Consider the following 24,109-nt stretch of genomic DNA (forward strand, 5'->3'; position numbering starts at 1 on the left):
AGGCTGACAGGAAATGGGGAGAGAGATGGGGGGAGACATGCAGTAAAGGCCGTCAGGATCGGGAGTCGAACCCGCGGCACACTGCCAGACTGGATTACCAGCCAAGGTGCCTGGACCACTGAGCCATGGCCCAGGCCTACTTTTGTACTTTTACTCAAGAATTTTTTGAACACAGGACTTCTACTTGTAAACAGTGTATATATACATTGCTGTATTGATACTTTTATTTGAGGAAAAATGTGAGAACGTTTTCCACCACTGGCCTTATCTGGTACGTACCTTCTCCTGCTTGGTGCCAATGAGCAGGTAGGTGGGGCTTTGCTCTCGGGGCTGGACCACCAGCGTGCAGTGAGACGACAGGAAACCTCGGCTCCCAGCTTCGTAGTCTTCGTCTGAATCACAGGAGCGGTCCACCTCTTCCACGGATGCCTCCCGCACACGCAGCTGGCCCAGAGGGAGCTGATGTTCCGAACAAGGCACCAGCATGTCATCAGAAACACAAGACAACATGGAAAAAGACATGGAGATCATGGGTATACCGTCAAATCCTCAGGATTAATTTACCCACTTTAACCTTAGTGTCCCTATTCTGAGGTCATCATAGAACAACAAAGGTGATGGATCGCACACAGTGCCAAGAGTAATCTTCAATTATCTTTATTTTCTACATCAAAGACTTCAACCTTCATCAGTGGGGGGTGGGATAGCCGAAACGTCTGTCTATGATGTAGAAAATAAAGATAATTAAGGTTACTCTTGGCACTGTGTGCGATCCATCACCTTTGTTTTCTATGATGTTGTTTTGAGTGGATTTCGCACCAGAAGTCAGAGCGGCAGTGGTTACAAGAAAAGTAATCTATTCTGAGGGCAAAATCAGCTATTTTTCCCAAAGAGATGTGTTTAGGCGAAAAAGTAACCGACCTAGTATAGAGGCTGGGGGCCAACTAAGTATATAGGTTAGCTCAGAGTTCCAAATGGATAAATTATCACAGAGGATTTTAATGTGTAACGTCCCATTAGAAATGAATTGCTGTTAGAAAAACAAAAACAAATCACATGTACTGTAGATCAGTCAGCTGGTAGTTCTTACATAAGTTAAACATTAAAAAGGAGGGAATCCAACTGCAATGCTGTGAAAACAAGTTCTAAAACTGTTTTTGAATACCAACCTTGTCATCCTGGTTGCGATAGTAATAGAACACTTTTCCAACCAGAGAGCACCACACCAGCTTGGAGTGTCCATGTTTGACCTGAAAGTGTAGAGAGAGAATTGGTGTTAATAGAATTGGCATTAATCTATTTTCATGTGAGTTAGTTTTAAATGTGATCTGTTGAAACTGCAATTCATCCAACAAAGACATTTATTTTATTCTTTCAATATTCTACTACAAAGAAGAATATATCTAACCCTGCCAATTTTGTCGTATAACTCTGAACTGAGCATGTGAGAGACAAAGGAAAGGGAAAGGGTATAGTACTATTTACTGGTCCCCAGGGAGGGGAAATTATTTTCTGTATTCAGCCAGTAGATCAGGTGACTCAGATGGGTAGATGAGGGCACAGGGGGAGTTGTTATGGGCAAGTGCCTTGCTCAGGGACACTTCAATATAGTCTGGTGGGCCGAGGGGTCGAACTGGCAACCTTCCTTTCCAGATGGTCACTCTATCCACTCTTCTATACGGCCACTCAATTTCAAGACTATCGCCTGACTACAGTGACTCAAGTCTATTGTAGTCTGTGGACTACTATTGTAGTCTGACAGGACAGATGTTGTAGTCCGACAGGACAGATGTTGTAAGTCAGGAAAGGAAATCATTCTTTCCAGGTCTGACATGTAGGTGTCCTCCTGGGACTCTACAGCTGGGTGTGCAGAACGTTAGAGCTCCTACTCCAGTAACTTCAAGCAACTTCAAACTTTTCAACTGAGCTGAGTAACGTGAATCAAGCAACAGCTGATTCCTGCCAGTTGAAAAAAGGCACAACTGTACAGTGCACTCACTTCCCACCCTGATTCACCTGCATGCCGAAAATCCATTTCGAACCTGGGATGGTGAAGATAATCATTCATCATAGATGGAATGTTTTCAAGCAGGGCTTAGAAATCCGAGTGAGGGCAATGATGTCACCGGAGGAGGCCTGCAACACAAAGCCAGCTGTTCATCAGCTAACTACGGGTCACTGAGGTTAAGTGTGTGGCGCGAGGCCGCACGAGATTGGCTACCCTTTCATTCTCATCACGTCATAGCCTGTAGATCAAAGCTAATGGGGCGGAAGGGAGGGATCAATCATTAGCCAGCCAGGGGCTGTCAGTCATCTGTCAGAGACTTGTCAACCACACTCCTCTGATGTCAATGGGTCCGTCTGAGCATCAATCTCAACCCTAGCTAATGGGCAGACAGACCTCAGCGAAGACAACTCACACGATTGAGTAAAATGCGCAGAAAAGGTACGCTCGTGTTCGAGCGGTTAACACTGAGGATTTGACATTCCAACGGTTCTGCCACAATAGCCGTGTCCCGATGTCCGAGAATCTGGCTGCGACCTCACAGACCTCTCTCATTTGAATAGGGTATGCGCGTGACATCATCATTCATTATACCTGGACATTATGCGGGAACGCCTACTGAGTGTCAAAAAATGACTTTCTGGCCTTGACAGTCCATACATACCCAAACAGAAAAGTCCTATCTGATTGCCTTAAACAATGTTAAACCATACCGTAATGCGCTGTGAGCCCGTAACTGTCCTTCCACACAGGACTACTTTTATTTTGCTACATCTGAACTGCTTGTATATCATCGCAGAAACCTCCCATCTCCATATTCTAACTTTATTAACAGTTTGGGACATATGAGTTTTCCACCCGACAGCAACGATATGTACATATGTAGGTAGTATATATGTTCACTCTATTTCACTTCATTCCCTGAAGGAAACGTTGGTTTCCTCTTTTTATGCATCATGAGTCTTCTATATTTTACCTCTACTCTTATCAGAAATATTTGAATATCTGACAATTTTCCTATTCCTTTCCTTAAAGGAGCATTCAGTGAATGCTCCTTTAATCTTGTTACCGGTCACCCCACGGTAACAAGATGTGCACATGCACGCACTACAGTTTGGAGACACGCAACAGGCCAACAGCATGCACACCAAGGCCCGCCCCCGCTCGATCATGATTGGCGGAAGGCCCCTCTCTATCCTGATTGGATGAAGGCTGGGCCACGTATAACCAAAAACGAAACCTACAGGTTTTTTTACCCCAGGGGTTAACTGGGGACAGGGAGGAACTCCTTATATCGTCAGCACACTCTATAGTAGGGCGGATTATCACAACAAAACAAAAAAATAAGTAATATTTAAATTAAAAAAAGTTAAAAAAAAAACTAAAAATTAAGAGTTTACATAGTACACATGTACATGCATAAACTTTCCTTAATGATTATATCTGGTTTCAGTATTTATTATGATGTATTGTCTCTATTATTAAGGTTATTGTAGCCTTCAATTTGTATTGGGGGTGGGGAGGAGGGGGGCGGGGGTCACAAGACATGGCCAAAGCATTTCCAGGGGTCCCCAGCCAAAAACGTTGAGAATCCCAGGACTAGGTAATGGATTTACGAAAAGGTACAAAATTACAAAATATATACAATATGAATTACTATCTAAATAGCATACTACTGTATACAATGCACAGCTCATTCATATTGAGCCTCATTTATACATTGTTGTACAGTACGACTGTGTCATTGTTGTACAGTACGACTGTGTCACTTGCCGAAAAGAGCAGATTTTCAGCGAGTGACACGATCACAAGAACTGTGAGAATCTTCAACTTCATGCTGACTACGACCCCGACCCAGTGACCTCTGAACCCCTGACCTTAGTCAGCCAGCCTCTCACGGTGGGCTTGGCGGTGGTCTCCACGGTGACGGGGCCGCTGGCCTGGACTTTGAGAATGTTCTGCAGAACGCGGATCCACTCCTCCAGGATGTTGGGGGAGTCGGCTGTCAGGTAGAAGGTCTTCTTCTCTGTAATCAACTGATGAAATTAACGAGAAAACAAAAACAGGGGAAGATAAGAAGACATTTGGGAAAAACGCAACGCAAAAGCAGAGCGAGATAGCATCATCATCACGTCAGAGAGAAGATGAGAATCAGTTTCCAACAAAGCCGGGAAAACATTCCACAGCCATGCTGTACCTTATGTCATCTTAAGCCGCTTCTCTGGAATGCAAAGCCCAACACACTGCTTTAGGAAGGGGATTCAGTGTGTGCATGTGTGCGCACCGTGTGTGTCTCTACGTGTTGTGTTCATTGTGTGTGTGCGTGTGTCTGTGAGTGTGTGGCTGTGTGCGTGCGTGAGTCTGTGCGTGCGTGCGCATGTGTGTGCTTGTGTGCACTTCTGGGTGTGTGTCCTTAAATGCAGTTAAGTGATTGTTCAATCATATGATAGTTGAATGTAACTGGTACTAATGGATGTACCAGTTTCAGATGTGTACTGTGCACATTCACCTGGAATGTCTGCGCTCCTTCTCCACGCGCGATACGGCACGACGAGTTCAGCTCCATCTGGCCCTGAGGCTTCCTGATTACGTCACTCTGAAGAAACACACATCGCACACGCACACGCACACGCGCACACACACACACACACACACACACACACACACACACACACACACACACACACACACACACACACACACACACACACACACACACACACACACACACACACACACACACACACACACACACACACAGTGTTAGCTGCTACCACATACATTACACATAGGGAGGGACACACACAATTAGCTAATTCACTAAAGGTTTTGCAGTGATCTGTGGAATCAGCCCATCCTTGCATGTGGTTCATCCTCCGTCAAAATGACGAAACTGTGGCCTCCACCACTGGATGCATCGGGAGGTTGCACGGGACGTTGTGCACAAGCATGAAATTGAAACAGCATGGATGATGTCACAGTTATGTAAATGTGTCTTCACTTCACATCGGTTGAATGGCCCTACTGTTGACTGAGGAGGTTCTGTTTCACTTTTGAGGTTGCTTGGATACGAGATCTTCCCCACCACCACCACCACCCAAGTATCGTCTGGAGCGAGTGAGAGCGAGGCAGACTCACAGGAGATTTGTAGTAGAGTATTTCGCCATTCCTCAAGATGAACCAGCGTCGTTTCCAGGCCTTGACTTGACTGCCCATCTTCAGCAGGTAACCAGATTTCTCCAACATCTCCTACATACACACGAGAGAACCTGATTCAACACAACTGACCGCAAAGCATGACAATCTGATGGCTCAGACTGTCATGCGTTTAGGTTAGTAGTTAATTTGAGTTTCAATCATCTTTAATATTATCTCATTCTGTGGAAACCATTGACCATATTCACACGGCATCCATTTCAGTCAAGAGTTAGGACAACTCATGAATTGAATACAAATATTTGTTATGAATATAAAATGAGCAATACATTTATTTTGGTTTGGTGATGACTTTTAGGTGCTACCAATAGGGCAGATGTTACATTGTAGTACATACAGTACAAGTAGATCCAAAACAGTAGGTTGTGGTGATGGAGGGTAAGCAGTGAACTTAAGCAGCAGTGACAGCAGGAAGAGTATAGAGCGTCGCAGTCCCGCCCCCTGCGAGGGCACCGGAAGAGAATTTCAAATACATTTTTCCATAGACGTTTCAAAACGTATTTATTTAAAGACCTGTAAGCCTTGTCGACATCATGGTATAACTTCATGTTGTGATAATAATATAGCAGCAGCAGCAGTTTATGCTACAAAGTACAACTTCATCATCGTATCCAGCAACCATATATTGCTGTCAGGTGGAAACCTTGTATGACCAAAACCGTTCCTTTCAAAAATATATAATAATAATAATAATAAATAATACCAGTTAAAAGAGCCTATCTACAAGCTGCATCATATTGTTATCTTGACACGTTGGGAGCTTGTAGATCTGCTATTTTTACAGGTGCTGCACTGCTGAGCGGCCCGGGCGCATATCCCCGCCAGGCCAGGTTGTATACCCAGGAATGTGGAATTCATAGTAGCTAATTTGCATTGAATCTGACCAAACTGACTGACACTGATATAACTCACTTGCTGTGAGTGCTGAGCGGCATATCCCCGCCAGGCCAGGTTGTATATCCAGGCCTGTGACCAAAACCATTCCTTTACAAAATATATAATAATAAAAAATAATTAAAATAGCCTGTCTACAAGCTCACAATGCACCCTATTCATATCTCGCCATGTTGGGAGCTTGTACATCTGCTATTTTTAACTGTGGACCACCACCGCCGCAAATATAAAAGCAGCTGGTAATAATATGACTATATCATTTCTTGTTTTTAGAGTTTTTCTTCTTTCTAATTATTTGTTCGGCCCCCCCAAAAAATGTTTATTGTCATGATTTGTCAACTCGGCTGTTGGCTTTGTCCGAGTCTTACAGGTCTTTAAATAAATACATTTTGAAATTCTCTTCCGGTGCCCTCTCAGGGGGCGGGACTGCGACACTCTATACTCTTCCTGCTGTCACTGTTGCTTAAGTTCGCTGCTCACCCTTCATCACCACAACCTACTGTTTTGCTCTATAGCAAGCGGCAGAAGCACGGAGCAGCAGCAAACAGCAAGATGACAATTGTGGGTGTTCGGGTGGCACAGGGGTCAAGTTACTGCACACCACTGTGGAAACTAGGGGTTCAATTGTCATTGCACCAGCAACTCCCACAGTTTTGTCAGGGTGCCTGTTCGGCGGAGAGAGAACTGGGAACAATAGCATGTTCCTCTGCATGCATTACTGTATGTCCTCCCAGTGAAACACCTCACTGACAAGTGAAAAGAAGCGATAACCAGTAGGTGTCAGTGAAAGGGACCACTTGGGTAATTGGCACAATGACTAAATTGGGAGAAAATGAAAGATCCCCACTCACAGGTCCAGTGCTCTCGCAGGAGTAAGCAGAGGTGCGCTGGACTTTGTGTTCAGGCTCTGAATAGTCACTGTCCAGAGAGTAGGCATCTGGTGGAATGGCGTAGTCACTCTCTGAGCTGATGGAGGACATGGACACACCTGTAGGAGAGCAGAGAACCAGGGAACCAGGGAGCGGAAAGTATTTAAAGAGATCAAACAATATATACAATGAAACAAACAGCTAGGAGTGCAAACTATACACGCAACATTTCATCTCTTGTTCTATGTCTCTTGATTGTCTCTTTTACATTTGACCTTTTCAACCAAAACATAATCATCTCTTTGGGGCAGCCTACAGATCAAGGACCACTTAACCACTTTTCAACCTATCTTCATATAATTGTTGCTCACTAATGTTCATGATAAAATGCCACAAGCCCATAATTGTTCTGTGTCTCATGGGAGGGATGTGGGCAGTTCAGAAACCCGTCCACCAAGTGATGTTGGTAAAATCCCTCACCTCTCTTGACAGCACGAGGACTCCCTGGGATGCTGCCCTTTCTGTCCGGGCTAAGCATCGAGGTGCGTAAGCTGGCCAGAGAACTGCTGTCATCCTCTGACCCAGAGTCATCATCAGGAAGAGGGACACTGCTGATCTGAGTGGCTTTCTATTACACACAAACAAAACACATAAACACGGGAGGTAAGCATTAACCACATGCCGTCACTATTCTTGGGCGACACTCAACACTCAGAAAATAGCAGATCTACAAGCTCACAGCGCTTCATGTTTGCGTTGAGTTGTGAGCTTGTAGATCAGCTGTTTTCGGCAAAGAGATATGGTGTGAATTTGGAGTGAAGCAACTAGTAGAGTCCTGGGTGACCTACATAGGGGTTGAAGTGGTTAAGGGAAGTCAACACACCATCTATATCATTCACTACTGTCGTTGTTATACTGTAGTTGTGGTGTGAACTCTGCCATCCACTTGAGTTAGATCGATTTGTATAATAATATAGTAATTTATCAGTTATCCATCTATAAATTGCAGAAACAGGTGTCTGTCTGTCTGTCTGTCTGTCTGTCTGTCTGTCTGTCTGTCTGTCTGTCTGTCTGTCTGTCTGTCTGTCTGTCTGTCTGTCTGTCTGTCTAAGGAATAGCTCGGGCAGCGTCCATCTAATTGACTTCAAACTTGGCGTGTTTGTCGCTGATGACCTGGAAATCATTTGTGCTGAAAGGGAATTTGGTTGGACCAGCAACCATAAAATCACTGTGTCCGTATCTATTAATTATAGTAGACTTGGTGTGGATGGACCATTGGCTAAGGCAGAAGATCAAGTTGGCTCAAGTTTAAGAACAGATTCAACGCAACAAACTAACAAAATACTGACTCGTCCTCACATTGTACCTAAACCTAAACCCTGTCTTTCAGGGTTGTTTTTGTTCTTTATCCCCTTACCCCCTTCAGTGTAGTATACACAGGCACATTGATGTTCTTGTAGATCATGTGGGTAAATGGACCTGCTGCTGGATACTGGGGTAACCCTGAAACAGAGACAGGGGAAAAAACAACAACACTTTAAAGACTGTTGGCTTCATCCTTTTCTAGTAATTACTATAACAACAGGTGTGCCGATTCCAGAATAACAAACTGTTGAAAAAGCGATGTCAACCACAAGCAACTTGTGTTTATTTCAGACTATCTGTTCAGTCTGGTCAGAGCACAAAATATGCCAACAGCACTCAAAGGAAAAACTAAGGGAGGGAATTTATCTGACAGCAACCTATGAAGTCATCCAAAACAGCCCATTTGGCAGTCGATGAGATATATACCAGGCACTCAGTAAACGCAGGGTTCTGAATGCTGTCAAATCTCAAAGTGTTAAAAAACACGGTGAAATGTAATTACACCCTGGTCCCTGTTCTTTTCATCACAGCTGATTAAAAAGCAGGATTTCCCTCCCTCACATCCACCACAACACTCCCCCCTCTGTTCTCCCTCTGCGTCTTTAAAGGGAGCTCTTAAAAGCCTCCCGGCGAAGGGCTTGCACCTGCACAGGTGCGCGAACGCCTCAGGTAAAAAAGGAAGTGACATCAAAGGCAGCAATGACAGATCTGACCAACTACCTGTACACTCACCACCCACCTCTTCAGCATGAAGGCCTGTTCAGACGGGGAGCGACTGACGCGCCTAGTAATTCATTTTCAATGAGAGGCGTGCATTTATTTTGGACGCGCAGAGAAGTTGAGGGGCGATTACGCATTGCACAAGCGTATTTTCATGGGCGCATGGGGGCCTAAAGATGAATACAAAATTAATATCAACATCTTAATACTGTCCAATAGTTCGATACAGAGGTGGGTGAAATTATGACAAGCAGTTACTGCCGTCAAAATATGACTCCCATGTAAAAAACACTTTGTGTTTGAAATGCACTAAGGTGTGATTTGGGGCCCTAAAGACGAATACAAAATCAATATCAACATCTAGACCTGGATTATGGTGATATTTTTTTTCCTGTGCCCCTCATGAGCAGACCTGTCACTGATGCATAGGCGACACTGCCTGCGTCACTCGCTCCGCGTTTGAAAGGACCTTAAGAATGACATATCACTTCACAGTACTCGAGTCACCATGCCATACATATACGCACGCACGCACGCACGCACGCACGCACGCACGCACGCACGCACGCACGCACGCACGCACGCAGACAGACAGACAGACAGACAGACAGACAGACAGACAGACAGACAGACAGAACTGGATGGAAGGCCGTTTTATTTCCTTGTCTTTGCTGGATTAGACTTAATGAAATTTATGGGCTTCAAGTGAATGCCATACTGTCATAGAAAAATTGTGTTTGGCAACAAGGGAAGATGTAGATGGCTGGTTTCTTGTTTTTCCCAGCACTGACGGGTTACTCACCTCGTCCAGGTCCCCTGGCTGCAGGATTGGCCTCTGACACCCGCATGCCTGACTTAGCCACCGCGTAGATGCGACTCTCCTGCAGAAATTGAAAAATAATTTTGATGATGTAATCTACACCATTTTCATAGATTCTTCTCTTAACTTCAAGGCCAATAAGCCGCACGTGTGATCATTATACTTATTTTTACATTTTGAGAAAACATTTAAAAATAAATTGTAAATGTTTCTTAATACTGTTAATGCACCACTTCTCTGTACGTGTGTACAGTACGTACGTCTGTAATCCACATAACTCGAGAACTGTTCGCCCCACCGACTTCAAATTTGACACACACGTTCCACACCACCACAAGGAGGGCAGTGCCCGGCCTTTCCAGAAACACCACAAAAGGCTCTGGTCAGGCTCTGCCAGTGGACTTTTCACAGTCAGTTTGCACTATTCAGACAGACAGATACCGAGATCTCCATATGGGACACAGACAGACGGTTAAAACGGGTGCTATGACAACGGGTATTGTATACTAGGTTCCCAAGTAGGTCAGTGGCCGACGGGCACAGGTCTATTTTGGTGTAATGCATCAACTTCAGAGACACATTCCACATATACAGTACCTGGCAATACAAATAATTATACATGACAATGGCTGCAATACTGTCAATATAATGTGAATAAGTATTGTCATTGCAAGGGAAGACAATGTGGAAACAGTTATTTCTTTTACCAAAATAAACATATTTTTAGCCCGTTACAAACAAACAAAACAACACAAATCTAGAATGTGACTTGAAGGACGTCCTCTAATCCTACCCAAGAGGGGAAGCGATGCAAGGGAGGAGTCGGGGGCTTCAGAACCTCCGGATCCAGACGCTCAAGTTCCTCGGCGAGCCCCACGAAGGACACTCCATCGTGTGGAGGCTCTTCCTCCGGGCCCTGCCCCTCCACCACCCCTTCCATGCCGTCAGGCAGGCCGTCGTCGATGTCCGTTTCCTCCACAACCTGGGCGAAGGGCGAGGTGGCGGTGCCGGAGCTCTGCAGGGTGGACGAGGAGGTCATGATGTCTATGTTGACGTTGAGGTGGTGGAGCCGGTCCAGGCTGGGCTGAGGCTGGCTATAGTGCTTCTTCACCAGCTGAATGCTGTCCCTGGGAGTCAGAGGGGTCCGAACCTTGGGCAGAGTCATGCTGGTGCCTGATGGGTGGGCCTGATGTTGGAGAGGACTTGTCGGGAAGGGGTGATTGGTGGAAGGAGAGCGAGACAAGAGTGGGCTTTTGGGAGTGATCCCAGGGAGAGGTGTATTGTGGGTGCTGGGCCCGTGGGCCATCTCGTAGGCCGAGGAAGACGACGAGGATGATGAGGACGACGAGTGAAGGCACTGGGAGCGGAATTTGATGTTGAGCTCGTCGGAGGAATTGTCTCTATCGAAGCCGCCGGCTCTGCCCTCTGGCCTCTCCCTGGTGGGAGGCAGGGGTCCCACTGATTGATCCAGACCACTGTTGCACATATGGCTGCAAGGGCACTCCTTGCCTCGACTCCGACAGTGAGCGTCATAGTTCCCTATGTCGCCTTGACACGTCCCTTTGGCAGGCTCAGGAGACCTCTTTACATCTGAAAGGAGAGAAAAAAGCATGTTTAGTTTACATTGAAATCAAGGCCCAAGATTGAGGTTAAGAAAACAATGCAAGGCAATAGTACTGTAGATGGTCATGATAGTATGAATGGGCAGAGACATGCTTTTGAAGCGACAGGCGCGTTTCTTTTGATTCAAGCCACCTAATCCCAAAGTCTTTTCATTTCACCCTGTGTGCTCCACCCTTACCGGTGCCGTCTGGTTCAGTAACAGGACATTGCCCAGTTTATTATATTCAAGCACACACCCCACTGCTTCAAAAGCTTTGCTCTGCCTGTCCCTGCAAGACAATGTGAATGATATGGCGGCCACACCTGACGGCGAGGTCTTAATGCTACAAGGGGCTGCACGGGGCCCAGCCTGTCGCCAGCCGTCGTCCTGGGCTGGCGGTGTGCCCGGGCAGCTGGGAGGATACAGGGGGCTGTTGGGCACCAGGTGGGCGTCGGTGGCTGGGGAGGTAGTGGCGGGTGCAGGGGTTGCAGGTTTCTCCAAGAGAACTGCAGGGAAAATAAGTGTTAAATAGCCCGAGGTGCGCACGCTTTAATATCTGACACACCAAAGGTCCAACATGCGGAAATCACCCGTCGCTCCCAACGTGCGTTGGTCCGACATGCGCTGCGTCGTGCTAGCGGTTAGGGTTAGGTTAGGGTTTGGGGTATGTTGTCACACCTTTGATGTGTCGGAACTAAAGCCTATACCCGTATGTGTCCATTATAACGTTCTAATTATTAATAAGCAAAATGCTAGTGTAAATGGTAGTGTATGCGTGTGCGTGAGTGTGTGTGAAATACAGATGTGCTCTAAATTCCATTGTAATGCAAAAGACATAGCTGATTTGAGATCAGGCCCACAGGGCTTTAGCATTTAGTTCCAGATCACCATGTAGTTTGTCCTGCAGCACCAGGATCTGTTCGGTCTGCTTCAAGTTGGCCATTTTCAACTGCTGGTTCTCCAGCTCCATCTACAACACAGAACATGATTTAACACGATTTAACACAATACAACAATGAATTCATTACCAAGCTTTCAAATGGACAATAATTGTTTTTGAAGAATCCAGTTAATTAGTTTAAGAAATAGGACTCAGTCTCTAAAATTCTATTTCTTTTGTCAACCAAATTTGTTAAAAATAATAATAATAATAATAATAATAAAAAGGTCCAAGACGCTTTGTCACTACTGTCGCCTAGCTCAGTGATTCTCAACCTGTGGGCTGAGAAGTGGTCAAATAAATAGGCAGCAGGGATGGATCATTAACGACGGGAAAGCCAGCAACAGCTGCAATCAGTTCACCACAAAGTCGGCTATGGGAACTAACAAAAAACGTTTCACAGCTAAAGGATATGATTAGCAGTGGTGGAAAGTAACCAAGTACATTTACTTAAGTACTATACTTAAGTACAGTTTTGAGGTATTTGTACTTTACTTGAGTATTTCCAATTTCCAATACTTCTACTCCACTACATCTCAGAGACAAATATTGTACTTTTTTAAAATTATATTCTACTTTGTACAATATTGTACTTGAAAAATCTTGTTACTAGTTACTTTGATTATTATTACAAAACATACATTAGCCACTTCAGCCCTATACATTTTGGCCATTTGAAAATAGCCGATCTACAAGCTCACTATGCTCACTGTGTGACGTGAGCTTGTAGATAGCCATTTTAAAATTAGTTTTATACATTTGAAAACTTTAAATGGGACATTATGCATACTGAGTACTTTCTACATTTTGATTCCAATACTTTAATACTTTTACTCAAGTACATTTTGTAACTAAGTATTTCTACATTGCAGTATTGATTTGATACATTTACTTAAGTAAAAAATGTGTGTACGTTTTACATCGCTGCAAATGAATGACTTCCGCCCGCTTTGTTGCTGGTTGCCAGAGTTTGTCATCAACGTACACATGGCTAGATCGCCAGACAGGAAACCTGTCTATTCCTTGACGGTGATGTTTCTATTCATTCTTCAACCATCAATCAACAAAGCGTATGGTTTCTATCACTGGGAATAGTGTCTCTGAGCAGGTTGAAAGCTTTTACAGAGCCTGGTTCTTTTAGGCAGAGCTCTAACTATACATGTCTGAGCTTACCTCTCTAAGCTTAAAGGTGACCCAGTCTTTAATCTTGGCAGCCTTCTCTTCAATGATCTTTGCCTCCTGGGCTCTGACTAAGATCTGCAGTCAGAGAAAAATAGGGTTTCGGTGGATTACAACCTACATTTTATGAACATAAATGGACATTTCTTGATCCTTATCTACAGTAGCCGCTCCACATACCTGTTTTTCCAGCTGTATCTCTAATCGCTTTATCACCGCATCTTTTTCTTGCACTTGACTGGTCAGTTCCTGGTGTTTTCTGTACAACGAGATCTCCGATTCACTGGTTTGGATGTTCGCAGATTTGAGCTTCTCTTCCATGACGTGGATCTAAAAGACATCATTTTGATAAAGTAAAAGGTATTAGCACCAAAGGTTACTGGAGATGGAGATACATTTACTCATGTCTGTGAATGGAATAAGCCTCCAAAGCCCTTGAGAACTGAGTCTTTAACGTTTTGGAAAAGAAATTGCGGCACCATCAAATTACCACCTTCAGAAAACACCTGGAACACCCAGTAATGGTGGAAAGCGTGTGCGCACGTGTGTGTGTGTGTGTGCATGCGTGTGTGTGTGTGTGTGTGTGTGTGTGTGCGTGCGTGCGTGCGTGCGTGCGTGCGTGCGTGCGTGTGTGCGTGCGTGCGTGCGTGCGTGCGTGCGTGCGTGTGTGCGTGCGTGTTGTAGCAGATTGCCCTTTAAATGTGCTTTTGGGGTGCCAGTGGGCTTTTCATTCGGTAATATTTTAGGGTAAAATACCCTTAAATTTCAGAGCAAAACCCACATGGGTACATGCATTAAAACATGCACCCATACATTTACAAACAACACCAAAAATGTAAATTCACAGATATTCAACCAGATAGTAGTCCCAACACAATAACTCAATTGCAGTAAAATGAAAAAGTGGAATTGTCTTCATAACATGACGTTTTGGTGTCTATTAAGGCAGGAAACATTCAAATAAACTTTTTAAATATTGTAGCAGACACTAGCATAGTTTTGTTTTGAAGTAATCCCAGTTTGTGTGGTTATTTATCACAGATGGAATGTGTGAAGAGGAGTGAAAGATTCATGACCATCGGGAGAAACAGATTGAACTGAGACTAGTACACACTAAGTACGAAAATACATCGCATTGGATGCACCTGGGACTTGTCCTCAGTGATGTATCCCAAGGTCATCAGGGTTTCGGGTCTCGTGAACATCATACCCTTCACTCGGGTGACCCAGCCGGGGTGATCAAGTCCCGACTTACGTCCCAGTAGCTACCCTCGATCAGACCCACTAGGTAAACACCAAAGCCTCTGCTGGGACTGGGAGGCACAATTCTGGCATGTGGAAGGACTAGGCTCTGTGGATTTACTCCTGTCCGTCCCCTCCTATACGTCTCACCAGGTCCACTCCTGCTCTCACCAGGTGCAGCCAGGACCTGTGCGTTGCACCAGACTCCCAGCACCAGCCACTTTATTCAGGAGTGGTGGATTCTTGAGCCGCAATGGTTCTGCAGGCTCCACCTGGGCAACGGTGGTACTGCAGGCTCCGCTTGCAGCTCGAATGGCCCTCCTAAAGGCCTCACCGAAGGTTTTTTGGGCTTCCTCCTCACGGAGGATTCAGGCTGGGGCACCAACCCATACTGCTCCCGGGGTGCCGTCTACATTCCGGCTGTCCGGTGGTCACCAGACTACCTGGTTGTCACATAGTCTAGTGACTTTAGTCTAAGTAAACTTAACGAAGAATGGGCTCAAATAATGAATTTACAGTTGAAAGTCCTTCCTGCAGCCTGTAATCTGTGGTCAGTGGTGGAAAGTAAGTAGTACATTTACTACTACAAGTACTATACTGTACAATTCACAGTACTTTTACTTCTACTACATCTCAGAGGCAAATATTATACCTTTACTCCACTATATTATTTAGTACTTTGTAGATTTGAATTAATGTTACAAAACATACATGAACCACTTCAGCCCATACATTTTGGCCATTTGAAAATAGCAGATATATAAGCTCACACTGCACATTGTAAGCTTATAGAAATGCTATTTTCAATTTCATTTGAAAACTTTCTGCATAATGAGTAGGCTACTTTATACTTTTGGTACTTTAAGTACATTTTAATACAAATACTTTTGTACTTTTACTCAAGTAAAGTTTCAGACTTTTACAGTACTTGTAACTTGTATTTCTACATTGCAGTATTGATACTTTTACTTTAGTAAAGAATGTGAGTACTTTTTCTGCAGCCTGTTAGTGACCTTAAGTGCCGTTTGGAACAATAACTGTGCCGGTACCTGTACCTGTTTCTCAGCATTGTCAGCCCGCAGGTCAGCTTCCATCACCCTCTGTTCCAACTCCTGCATCTGGAGACGGGACAAACAGGTTACCACGGTTACCAACATGGAGACGGGACAAACAGGTTACCACGGTTACCAACATGGAGACGGGACAAACAGGTTACCACGGTTACCAACATGGAGACGGGACAAACAGGTTACCACGGTTACCAACATGGAGACGGGACAAACAGGTTACCACGGTTACCAACATGCGTAGATCGGGAACATTTCTTAAACCTTTTAAACATTGTATGGGGGTACCTTGCACAAAATCTTTTCAAATGGGGGTCCGCAATCAAACACATTCTTTTGGGGATCTTTGATGTGAAAACGTTTGAGAGCCACTGGGTTGGAGGGTGGTTAAGGAGCCTTAGGGGAAAATCCAGACCTCCTAATGAGCTCCTTTGGAGGGGGGTTGACTCCCCCATGCTCTGGCACTGCAATAGTTCCATTTAATTAAGAACGCAGGTCTAGCTCAAAGCTCTCGACGGAGACTCAGTGTGCTGCAGGTTCTGGCACGATGCATCCTGCAATCTGACACACTAACTGATCCACAAGACAGACAGACAGACACACTAACTGATCCACAAGACAGACAGACACACTAACTGATCCACAAGACAGACAGACAGACAGACAGACAGACAGACAGACAGACAGACAGACAGACAGACTAACTGATCCACAAGACAGACAGACAGACAGACAGACAGACAGACAGACAGACAGACAGACAGACAGACAGACAGACAGACCACCATGCCAGCAGTCTGCCTGTGGACACACTCACTAACGTATACAGAGACCGCAGACGTATTGAACGAACACACACACACACACACACACACACACACACACACACACACACACACACACACACACACACACACACACACACACACACACACACACACACACACACACACACACACACACACACACACACACACATCCTACAAACAATAGCTTTTTACCCTCTGAAGACATTTCAACAGTGAGTGAGTGTGGTGGAGATAGGAGATAATAAAAGGTTATTGGAAGATTATAACCACGTCGAACCTCAGCATTCGTATTCTGGGAGGAACAGTCGCCAAAAATAGCCCAGCGCTGTGAGCTTTCAAAGAGATATATATATATAGTTTTTGGAAAACAAATTTGGAGAAGAAGGAAAAAAGCGGTCCAACTACAGTTGCAACTCAGGTCCGTTTCACTAAGACTAGAGGAGTTTAATTGGATAAGATATGATAAACTGTGAAGGCAGTGAACATAAAATGCTTGTTGAAGGTGAAGGGCAGCCCTTGAACTCAGTATGGCGGAAGGAGGGTCAAACCTGTGCCGAGCAGAGACAGAAAGGAGGGGGATTATTATCTCAGAAGGATTATCTGTGGTGAGATCAGATGTTTTCACATCGCTAAAGGGCTGGTACTTAAAGCACAGGGGCATGGTAACGTAAACACAGAGCATAGCTGCAGAACTAACAGCAAGCCTCTCCTCCTCTGGGAAGCCGTCCATCTTTCACAACAACACCACCTCTGGACAAACAGTGGCGTGATGGAAGGCACACTAATATAGTCTCGGACTCAACTTTGAGACCACATGCCTGCGTCACCTTGTGTGCAATCATGTTTACTTCAACCTTCAAGTACGCACACAGTCACTGAAAGTATTTGCATATGCACCTATGAGTGTGCAGCACGCGGCGCACACACACACACACACACACACACACACACACACACACACACACACACACACACACACACACACATAGTTTGACACAGGATGCCCTTCCCCCCCGAGTTCAGTGACCCGTCTGAAAGGAGAACCAACACACTAATGGATTCAGCCCTGCTTAAGAGAGGTATCTGAATTCCTCTCATCTGCTTTGTTTCCCTTCTCTTTGTTTCTCTCTCTCTCTCTCTCTCTTTTCAGGAGCACTCAGCCACTCCTGCCAGTCGCCTTCCAAAGCCCAGAGATTCTCAGAGACCTCTCACACCAGCTGAGCGCTGCCTCGCGGCCAGATTAACACTCACCAAAGGCGCGGCGCAACAGGAGAGGAGGTGTGGGGGCGAAGGTTGATGTTAGTGGTTGAGTGACTGCTCGCCTCAAGGTCAAAAGCCTCTGTTGTGAGTCAAAGCCATTATGGAGCCAAGTCAGAGAAGAGGAGCAAACAGTATTTATCCTCCATTTGAGGGCCAAGAAACAGTAAGCAAAGGAAGCACTTTAGGTGAATATAACTATCCATAAAGCAGGACAGATGTGCAGACCAGCTCATTGACAGAAGCTGTCAGCCCCGCCTCCGGAGATGACACATCCCCTTTGGAGGAGGAAAGGTCGGAGGTTGAGAGGTAGAGGTCGAGGTTAAGGTGGGGTTGGTGTCATGGGATTGAGATGTGAGCTGACTTGGTAGCAGTACCGGAGGCTTGGAGATGTAAAGTTCCAGGGACGATAGTCATAAATTAGGACAAAGTGGGAGCGCTAATATGAGGTCACAACAAAGGTCTCTGAGTCTGAACTCTGAAGTCACTTTCACTCATTCTGAGCTAAAAAAATAAAACATGCTGCAAAATACCAATTTGGATGATATAGCCGATTCCAACATATTTTTGTTGTTTTATTCCATTTTTGTTGTTATTTATTCCCCCTTTTGTGCCGTGTAAACAAAGAAATCTTCATTATAAAACATGAAATCATGTGGATCTGGGAATCCAAATGGGAACGGTGTGACTCCAATGAGGATCTCAGACTTGATACCAAGGTGGATCATGTGACCAGCCTGTGACATATGATATATATGATGTATATATATATATATATATATATATATCTATGATGTATGACTCAGAGCCCCTATGACTTCCATTATAAACTCAAATGCTGCAAAAACTATAAAACATACATGAAAAAATAAATAAGTTGACATTTGTAGTCTACAAGAAATGTGCTCCAGAAATGTGGCACTGATCAATCAAGCTGTTAGCGATTAGCTGGCAGTCGTGAATGTCATGTTATGTGTCAACAAGGCAAATGATCAACAGATACCGATGTACGGCCATTCAGCCAACATATCGGTCTTTTTGCATCACGCTTCGTGTTCATATAGCAGCTAGACATAAACCCAATTCCCCAAACTGCCCATCATTACACGCTTTGTAAAGGAGAGTGCTGTCAGTCTTGGGTGTCTCTCTCAGCCCTCAGTCTCCTGGGGCCTGATTAGTTACCGCAGGCTCCAACAGGTGAGGCCTGGACCGCTGAGCAGGCGTGGGACAACTATGTGAACTATCCAGCATCTGTTCTAGACACACATTGGCCTAGCTAGCTGGTGTTAGCGAGGCACACTTTATTTTGGAGGGGTCTCATATTACCTTTGGGCTAAGTGCTCAAACCCAAAGCTGTAGGCTACTGTAACACTGCATCATCACAAACTAAGTGGACTTTTAAACTGATAGAAGTTCATAGAACCACTGTGTTTTAATGGGTGTGCAATGGAAAAGTAAATTTAAACAAAATGGTCAGGGGTCTTCTCTGTCAGCCCAACGACCCGGCTAACAGAGAGATGAAGCTGGGACCCCCCCAGTACATATTGTATAAAATTGTGTTGCAGTTTGTGTTTAAAGTTTTCCATAGATTTCATAGATAGCTGCATAGACTTGTTTGACAGCGCTATCATCAGTGTGTTGGATTCATGTTAATGTGTATGTTGTTCGTACGGTTCAAGTGGTTATCACACAAATAGTTGGCGGGCCACCTGTATAGTAGCTCTGAGGACCCCCTAGGGATCCCGGACCCCCTGTTGAAGACCCTTGGATAAGATAAGGAGAGCCCCCCCCCCCCACAGGGTGGAGTGAGGAATCCAAGGGGACTGATAATAACCATGGAGGTGAACAGATAAGACGAGACAGCAGATGGTATACTCTGCAGACAGCTGATAGCCCTACCACCTCGATCTGTTTACCGTCACATCTCAGGCATTTCGCCGACACCGTCCACAAGCCAGGGTGCCTAAATCAATGAGTGAGCAGGTAGTAAGGTTCAGTGGTTCAGCAGTACACATGCCTGTTGGCTGCAGGTATCGATTTGTAACACTTTGAGACACGCCTCACGGACACAGAAGTACAAACGAGATGGAGTTGAGTTTGGACATCACTTTCAAACACTGTTGTTAAATATGGCATAAGTATGCCTTCACCGTACTCTCACTTTTCTAATTATTTCAACGTATTTATGCAATAACAATATCTGACTCCATCATTTTCTATGGTCCTCTGCCAAATATAATTATTGATGACCACCATAATTCAACCACTGGTTGTCGAGGTGGTTTTCACATACAGTAATGGACTTTATGCATGCTATAAATAACATAATAATGTTGCTTTCGCGGTTTTAATGGGTTAACTCATTTAGAATTTATTCAGAATTGATTCAGTCTGTAGTCCCTTCCCTGCCACGGCCATGCAGCCAGAAGTTGTATTTTGATGATCCCAAAATGAACCGGCAGCAGAATCGACTAAGCTGATGTAGTAGGCTACCATCTTTTTATAAGTCATCAGAAGTGTTAATATTGTAACCGCGAGGTATAGCGACGATTTAGTAATGACCGCTAACATCGACGTTCTGATCAAATACCTCAATCTGAGAAAGGCTTCTGAGGAAAAGCGCCATCGGCAGGGAAAGAAAACACGTATTGGTAGTAAATTTGTTTTGTTTTTGTTTTTGTTTTTGTTTTTGTTTTTGTTTTTGTTTTTGTTTTTGTTTTGCGCTGCTATAGGCTGAGGCTCTGCTTAGGGGGGTTGTAATCTCAGAGTCTGATTATTCGGTACTGGTAGTATCATGGGAGGAAAGCCACACTGCCAAATATGATTCAATATGATTGCAATGAATGTTTTTATCTTGACAAAAGGCGTCTTGAAATGAAGAAACACATAACATTTAATTTGGCTAGCACACTGGCTTTACATAAACCGATCTAATATCAGTTACATTGGTGTGACAAATCAGGCTGATATTGGTTCCAATAATGTTAACACATTTTTAAGCAAATATTGGCAAATAAGTTCGATATGTCCTTGATTGAAATCTTTTTTTTGTTACTTTTTCCTATAATTCCACTCAAACCCCTTAATCAACAAAACAATAAATCTCTTTGCTGTCAAGGTTACTGTATGTCCAGGCTATTTTATGAGGCAAATTCAAGCCTGGTGACTTCAGTGTGAGTAAAATCAAGATTTGATGCTGTCACTTAATGCCTGCGGAGTGCAGACATGACTAGATGAGAAAGATGGTGGCATGTGTCACTAATTTCCCATGGCGGAATTCCGTTTAATGAGATGAACTATAAATTGTGTGTAACTAACTTAAGTTTGCTATGCACTACTTTTAGAAAGCAGAAAGGTAGAAAAGGGGTCAACCGACAATAGTTTTACTGTGAAGTATGTATCTGCTTCGAATTCCTCTCAGAGATTCAGATGCTTCTCTCAACTTCATTAACCCTTGTATTCCAGAGCAGTTTTTGTAGTTTTTGTCCACGGAAGTAGATTGAAGAGTCCAGTCAAGTCCCATTGTTGATTTAGCCATTTTTTATTAAACTAAAAGGTTAGACAGTGAAGGTATGCACACAAGGATTGTTTTGTACCACCGGGGGTTCCCCCTAGAGGTCGGTTAAGGACGTGTAGATTCAAAGACAGAGGTCTTCATAAGCACTCGGCCATGAAGGGCATTAGTACTGAGAGTAACATCTAGCTCAGTACTTAATTGTAAAAAGTTGTTGGTTGAAAAAAATATAGTGAGTGTACAAAATATTACAAATAACTACTCTTTCCACTAAGGATACTGTCTAGCTCAGTGGAGAGAAAACTGATCTGACTTTACAAGGAACCCACTTCATTCACAATGAAGTGGAGACATTTCTGTGAAGTTTAAGTGTGGACTTTTAATTGTGGGGACTCGTATCAAACATAGATCATGCAAAAAGAGGGGTTGAAACTCATCATTAGGAATTGGGTTTCTTTCCCATTATAGATTGCACAATGAATGAACCTTTCCCTCACATAACCTCAAGAAAGCACGCCCGAAAAGCAGTTTATGGACTTGCAGTTAAAGTTAAACACAGATCACTAAGGACCATATGCTACGATTCAAAGCTCAGCTCAAATCTCTCTGAAACCAGACAGGACTGTTAAAAAGAACCGATCCAAACAAATCCTGCCATTTAAATAAATGTTTATACATACAAAGTTGAACCCTGTGACCTTTCTGCAGACATCCTTGCTTGGCGATCCGGCTGGTCTGAGTCAAATGATAGAGCACGTTCGGCCCTCTGGCCTTCTGTGGCTTATGGAAGAAATTAATCTAATTTGGGAGTGTATACGTCCATAATTAGCTTAACTCAGCACTGAAATAGAATACCTTCAAGAGGAAGACGGCTCACTTTACAAATTCCTATACGTTATTATAGTGGCCAAGGACAGGCCACGCAGTGGCATATAATATATATATATATAAAATCTTTTTCCTATACCACAAATTTGAGAATGAAAGCTGTAATCCAGAGCTTAATGAATATAACATCGTTTTAAACCCTTTGTATGGAGTATGTTAATAAAATAGAACTAGCACATCAGCATTGGTCTCCCTACACTTCCATTGAGACGCAAGTTCAAATCCCGTATAGGGCACGAAACGTAAACTTAATTCAACGTAAACCTCCTTACAGCTTTAAGACTTCACATTTCACGCAACCTGTGAAGTTGGCAGGTATTACTTTATATCTGGAGCTACTCTGTTGTCAATCAATACGAGACTGATGATGTGACTCCTCAAGACTTGTACTTACCGGTAACTGAAATAAGTACACCTTACATAATTATCTCTCTGCATAGTGAATTCCTCATGTGTTATTGTTATCCATTTGTAACTGTAAGGGTAAATCCAGACTGTTGCAGAGAAGACATTCCACAACGCTCATTTGTACACCCTCAGAGTCACAAACTGATCAATTATAACAAAGGATTTTACTGTGCACTCTCACTTGCTGTGTGTGTGTGTGTGTGTGTGTGTGTGTGTGTGTGTGTGTGTGTGTGTGTGTGTGTGTGTGTGTGTGTGTGTGTGTGTGCACGAGCGCACGAGCGATTGTATGCGTGCATGTGTGTGTGTTATTGTTATCCATTTGTAACTGTAAGGGTAAATCCAGACTGTTGCAGAGAAGACATTCCACAACGCTCCACAATATTAATCTAAATGATTCATTTATGCTCTGTCTGTCATATGACAGTGCCGCGTGTCGGAAATAACAGATCTATAAACTCACAACGCGGTGTATCCACGACACACGATGAGCTTTTGGATCTGCTATTTTCGTCGCATGACATGGCCATACGACAAAGTAAATAGATCAGTCTTTGGACCTGGTCTGAACTAGGCATTAAGAGTTCAACTATGACCCAGAAAACACATGGTTATATCCACAATACTCCCTCCTGACTGGGATGCTCTCCTACCCTTCTCCCCCATCTACAGTAATTCTCCAAAGGCAGGCCAGCTCTAGGCTGTATACCAGCTGACGTTCCTACTAGACCAGACGGACAACACACACACATGTGCACGCACACGCACACACACACACACACACACACACACACACACACACACACACACACACACACACACACACACACACACACACACACACACACACACGTATAAATCCTTGAAGCCAAATGGTGTTCTTCCTTTTAACACACAACGCAAGTGGGGCATCTCTCTCACTCTCTTACTGTCTCTCTGCCTTTACTCACACTCAAGATAAATGCCATGTCACACACACACACACACACACACACACACACACACACACACACACACACACACACACACACACACACACACACACACACACACACACACACACACACACACACACACACACACACACACACACACACACACACACACACACACACAACCACGTCAACGGCTTCTTTCTTTTTTTCCTTTCTTTCTTCCCCTCATGTTTTTCCATACCAAAGTGGGTCAATGCGTTAAACAGTCCTAACTTGGCCAGAAGGGAGATGAGGAGCGTGAAGGACTCTTTCCAAACAGCAATAACATGACGGAACAGTAGTCACTCAGCACCCCCAGAAAAACACACTCAGGCCTCTGGT

The 24,109-nt window shown here is 44.2% G+C and overlaps 1 protein-coding gene across 1 annotated transcript in view; it reads right to left on the reverse strand.

The window, feature by feature from the left end:
- The window catches only part of plekhh1 (pleckstrin homology domain containing, family H (with MyTH4 domain) member 1), a 44,807-nt gene that overhangs the window by 14,989 nt on the left and 5,709 nt on the right, over positions 1-24,109 (reverse strand). The window contains exons 3-17 of the mRNA XM_079528437.1: positions 15,909-15,971; positions 13,792-13,941; positions 13,606-13,689; positions 12,381-12,462; positions 11,816-11,998; positions 10,683-11,479; positions 9,872-9,950; positions 8,402-8,487; positions 7,465-7,612; positions 6,967-7,103; positions 5,144-5,254; positions 4,515-4,601; positions 3,883-4,041; positions 1,170-1,250; positions 280-459 (exon numbers count right to left, since the gene is read on the reverse strand). Of these exons, the coding sequence (XP_079384563.1) occupies positions 280-459; positions 1,170-1,250; positions 3,883-4,041; positions 4,515-4,601; positions 5,144-5,254; positions 6,967-7,103; positions 7,465-7,612; positions 8,402-8,487; positions 9,872-9,950; positions 10,683-11,479; positions 11,816-11,998; positions 12,381-12,462; positions 13,606-13,689; positions 13,792-13,941; positions 15,909-15,971 (2,427 nt within the window). The remainder of the gene's footprint in view (positions 1-279; positions 460-1,169; positions 1,251-3,882; positions 4,042-4,514; positions 4,602-5,143; positions 5,255-6,966; positions 7,104-7,464; positions 7,613-8,401; positions 8,488-9,871; positions 9,951-10,682; positions 11,480-11,815; positions 11,999-12,380; positions 12,463-13,605; positions 13,690-13,791; positions 13,942-15,908; positions 15,972-24,109) is intronic.

The sequence above is a fragment of the Electrona antarctica genome (assembly GCF_951216825.1).
Source record: "Electrona antarctica genome assembly, chromosome: 18".
Lineage (NCBI taxonomy): Eukaryota > Metazoa > Chordata > Actinopteri > Myctophiformes > Myctophidae > Electrona > Electrona antarctica.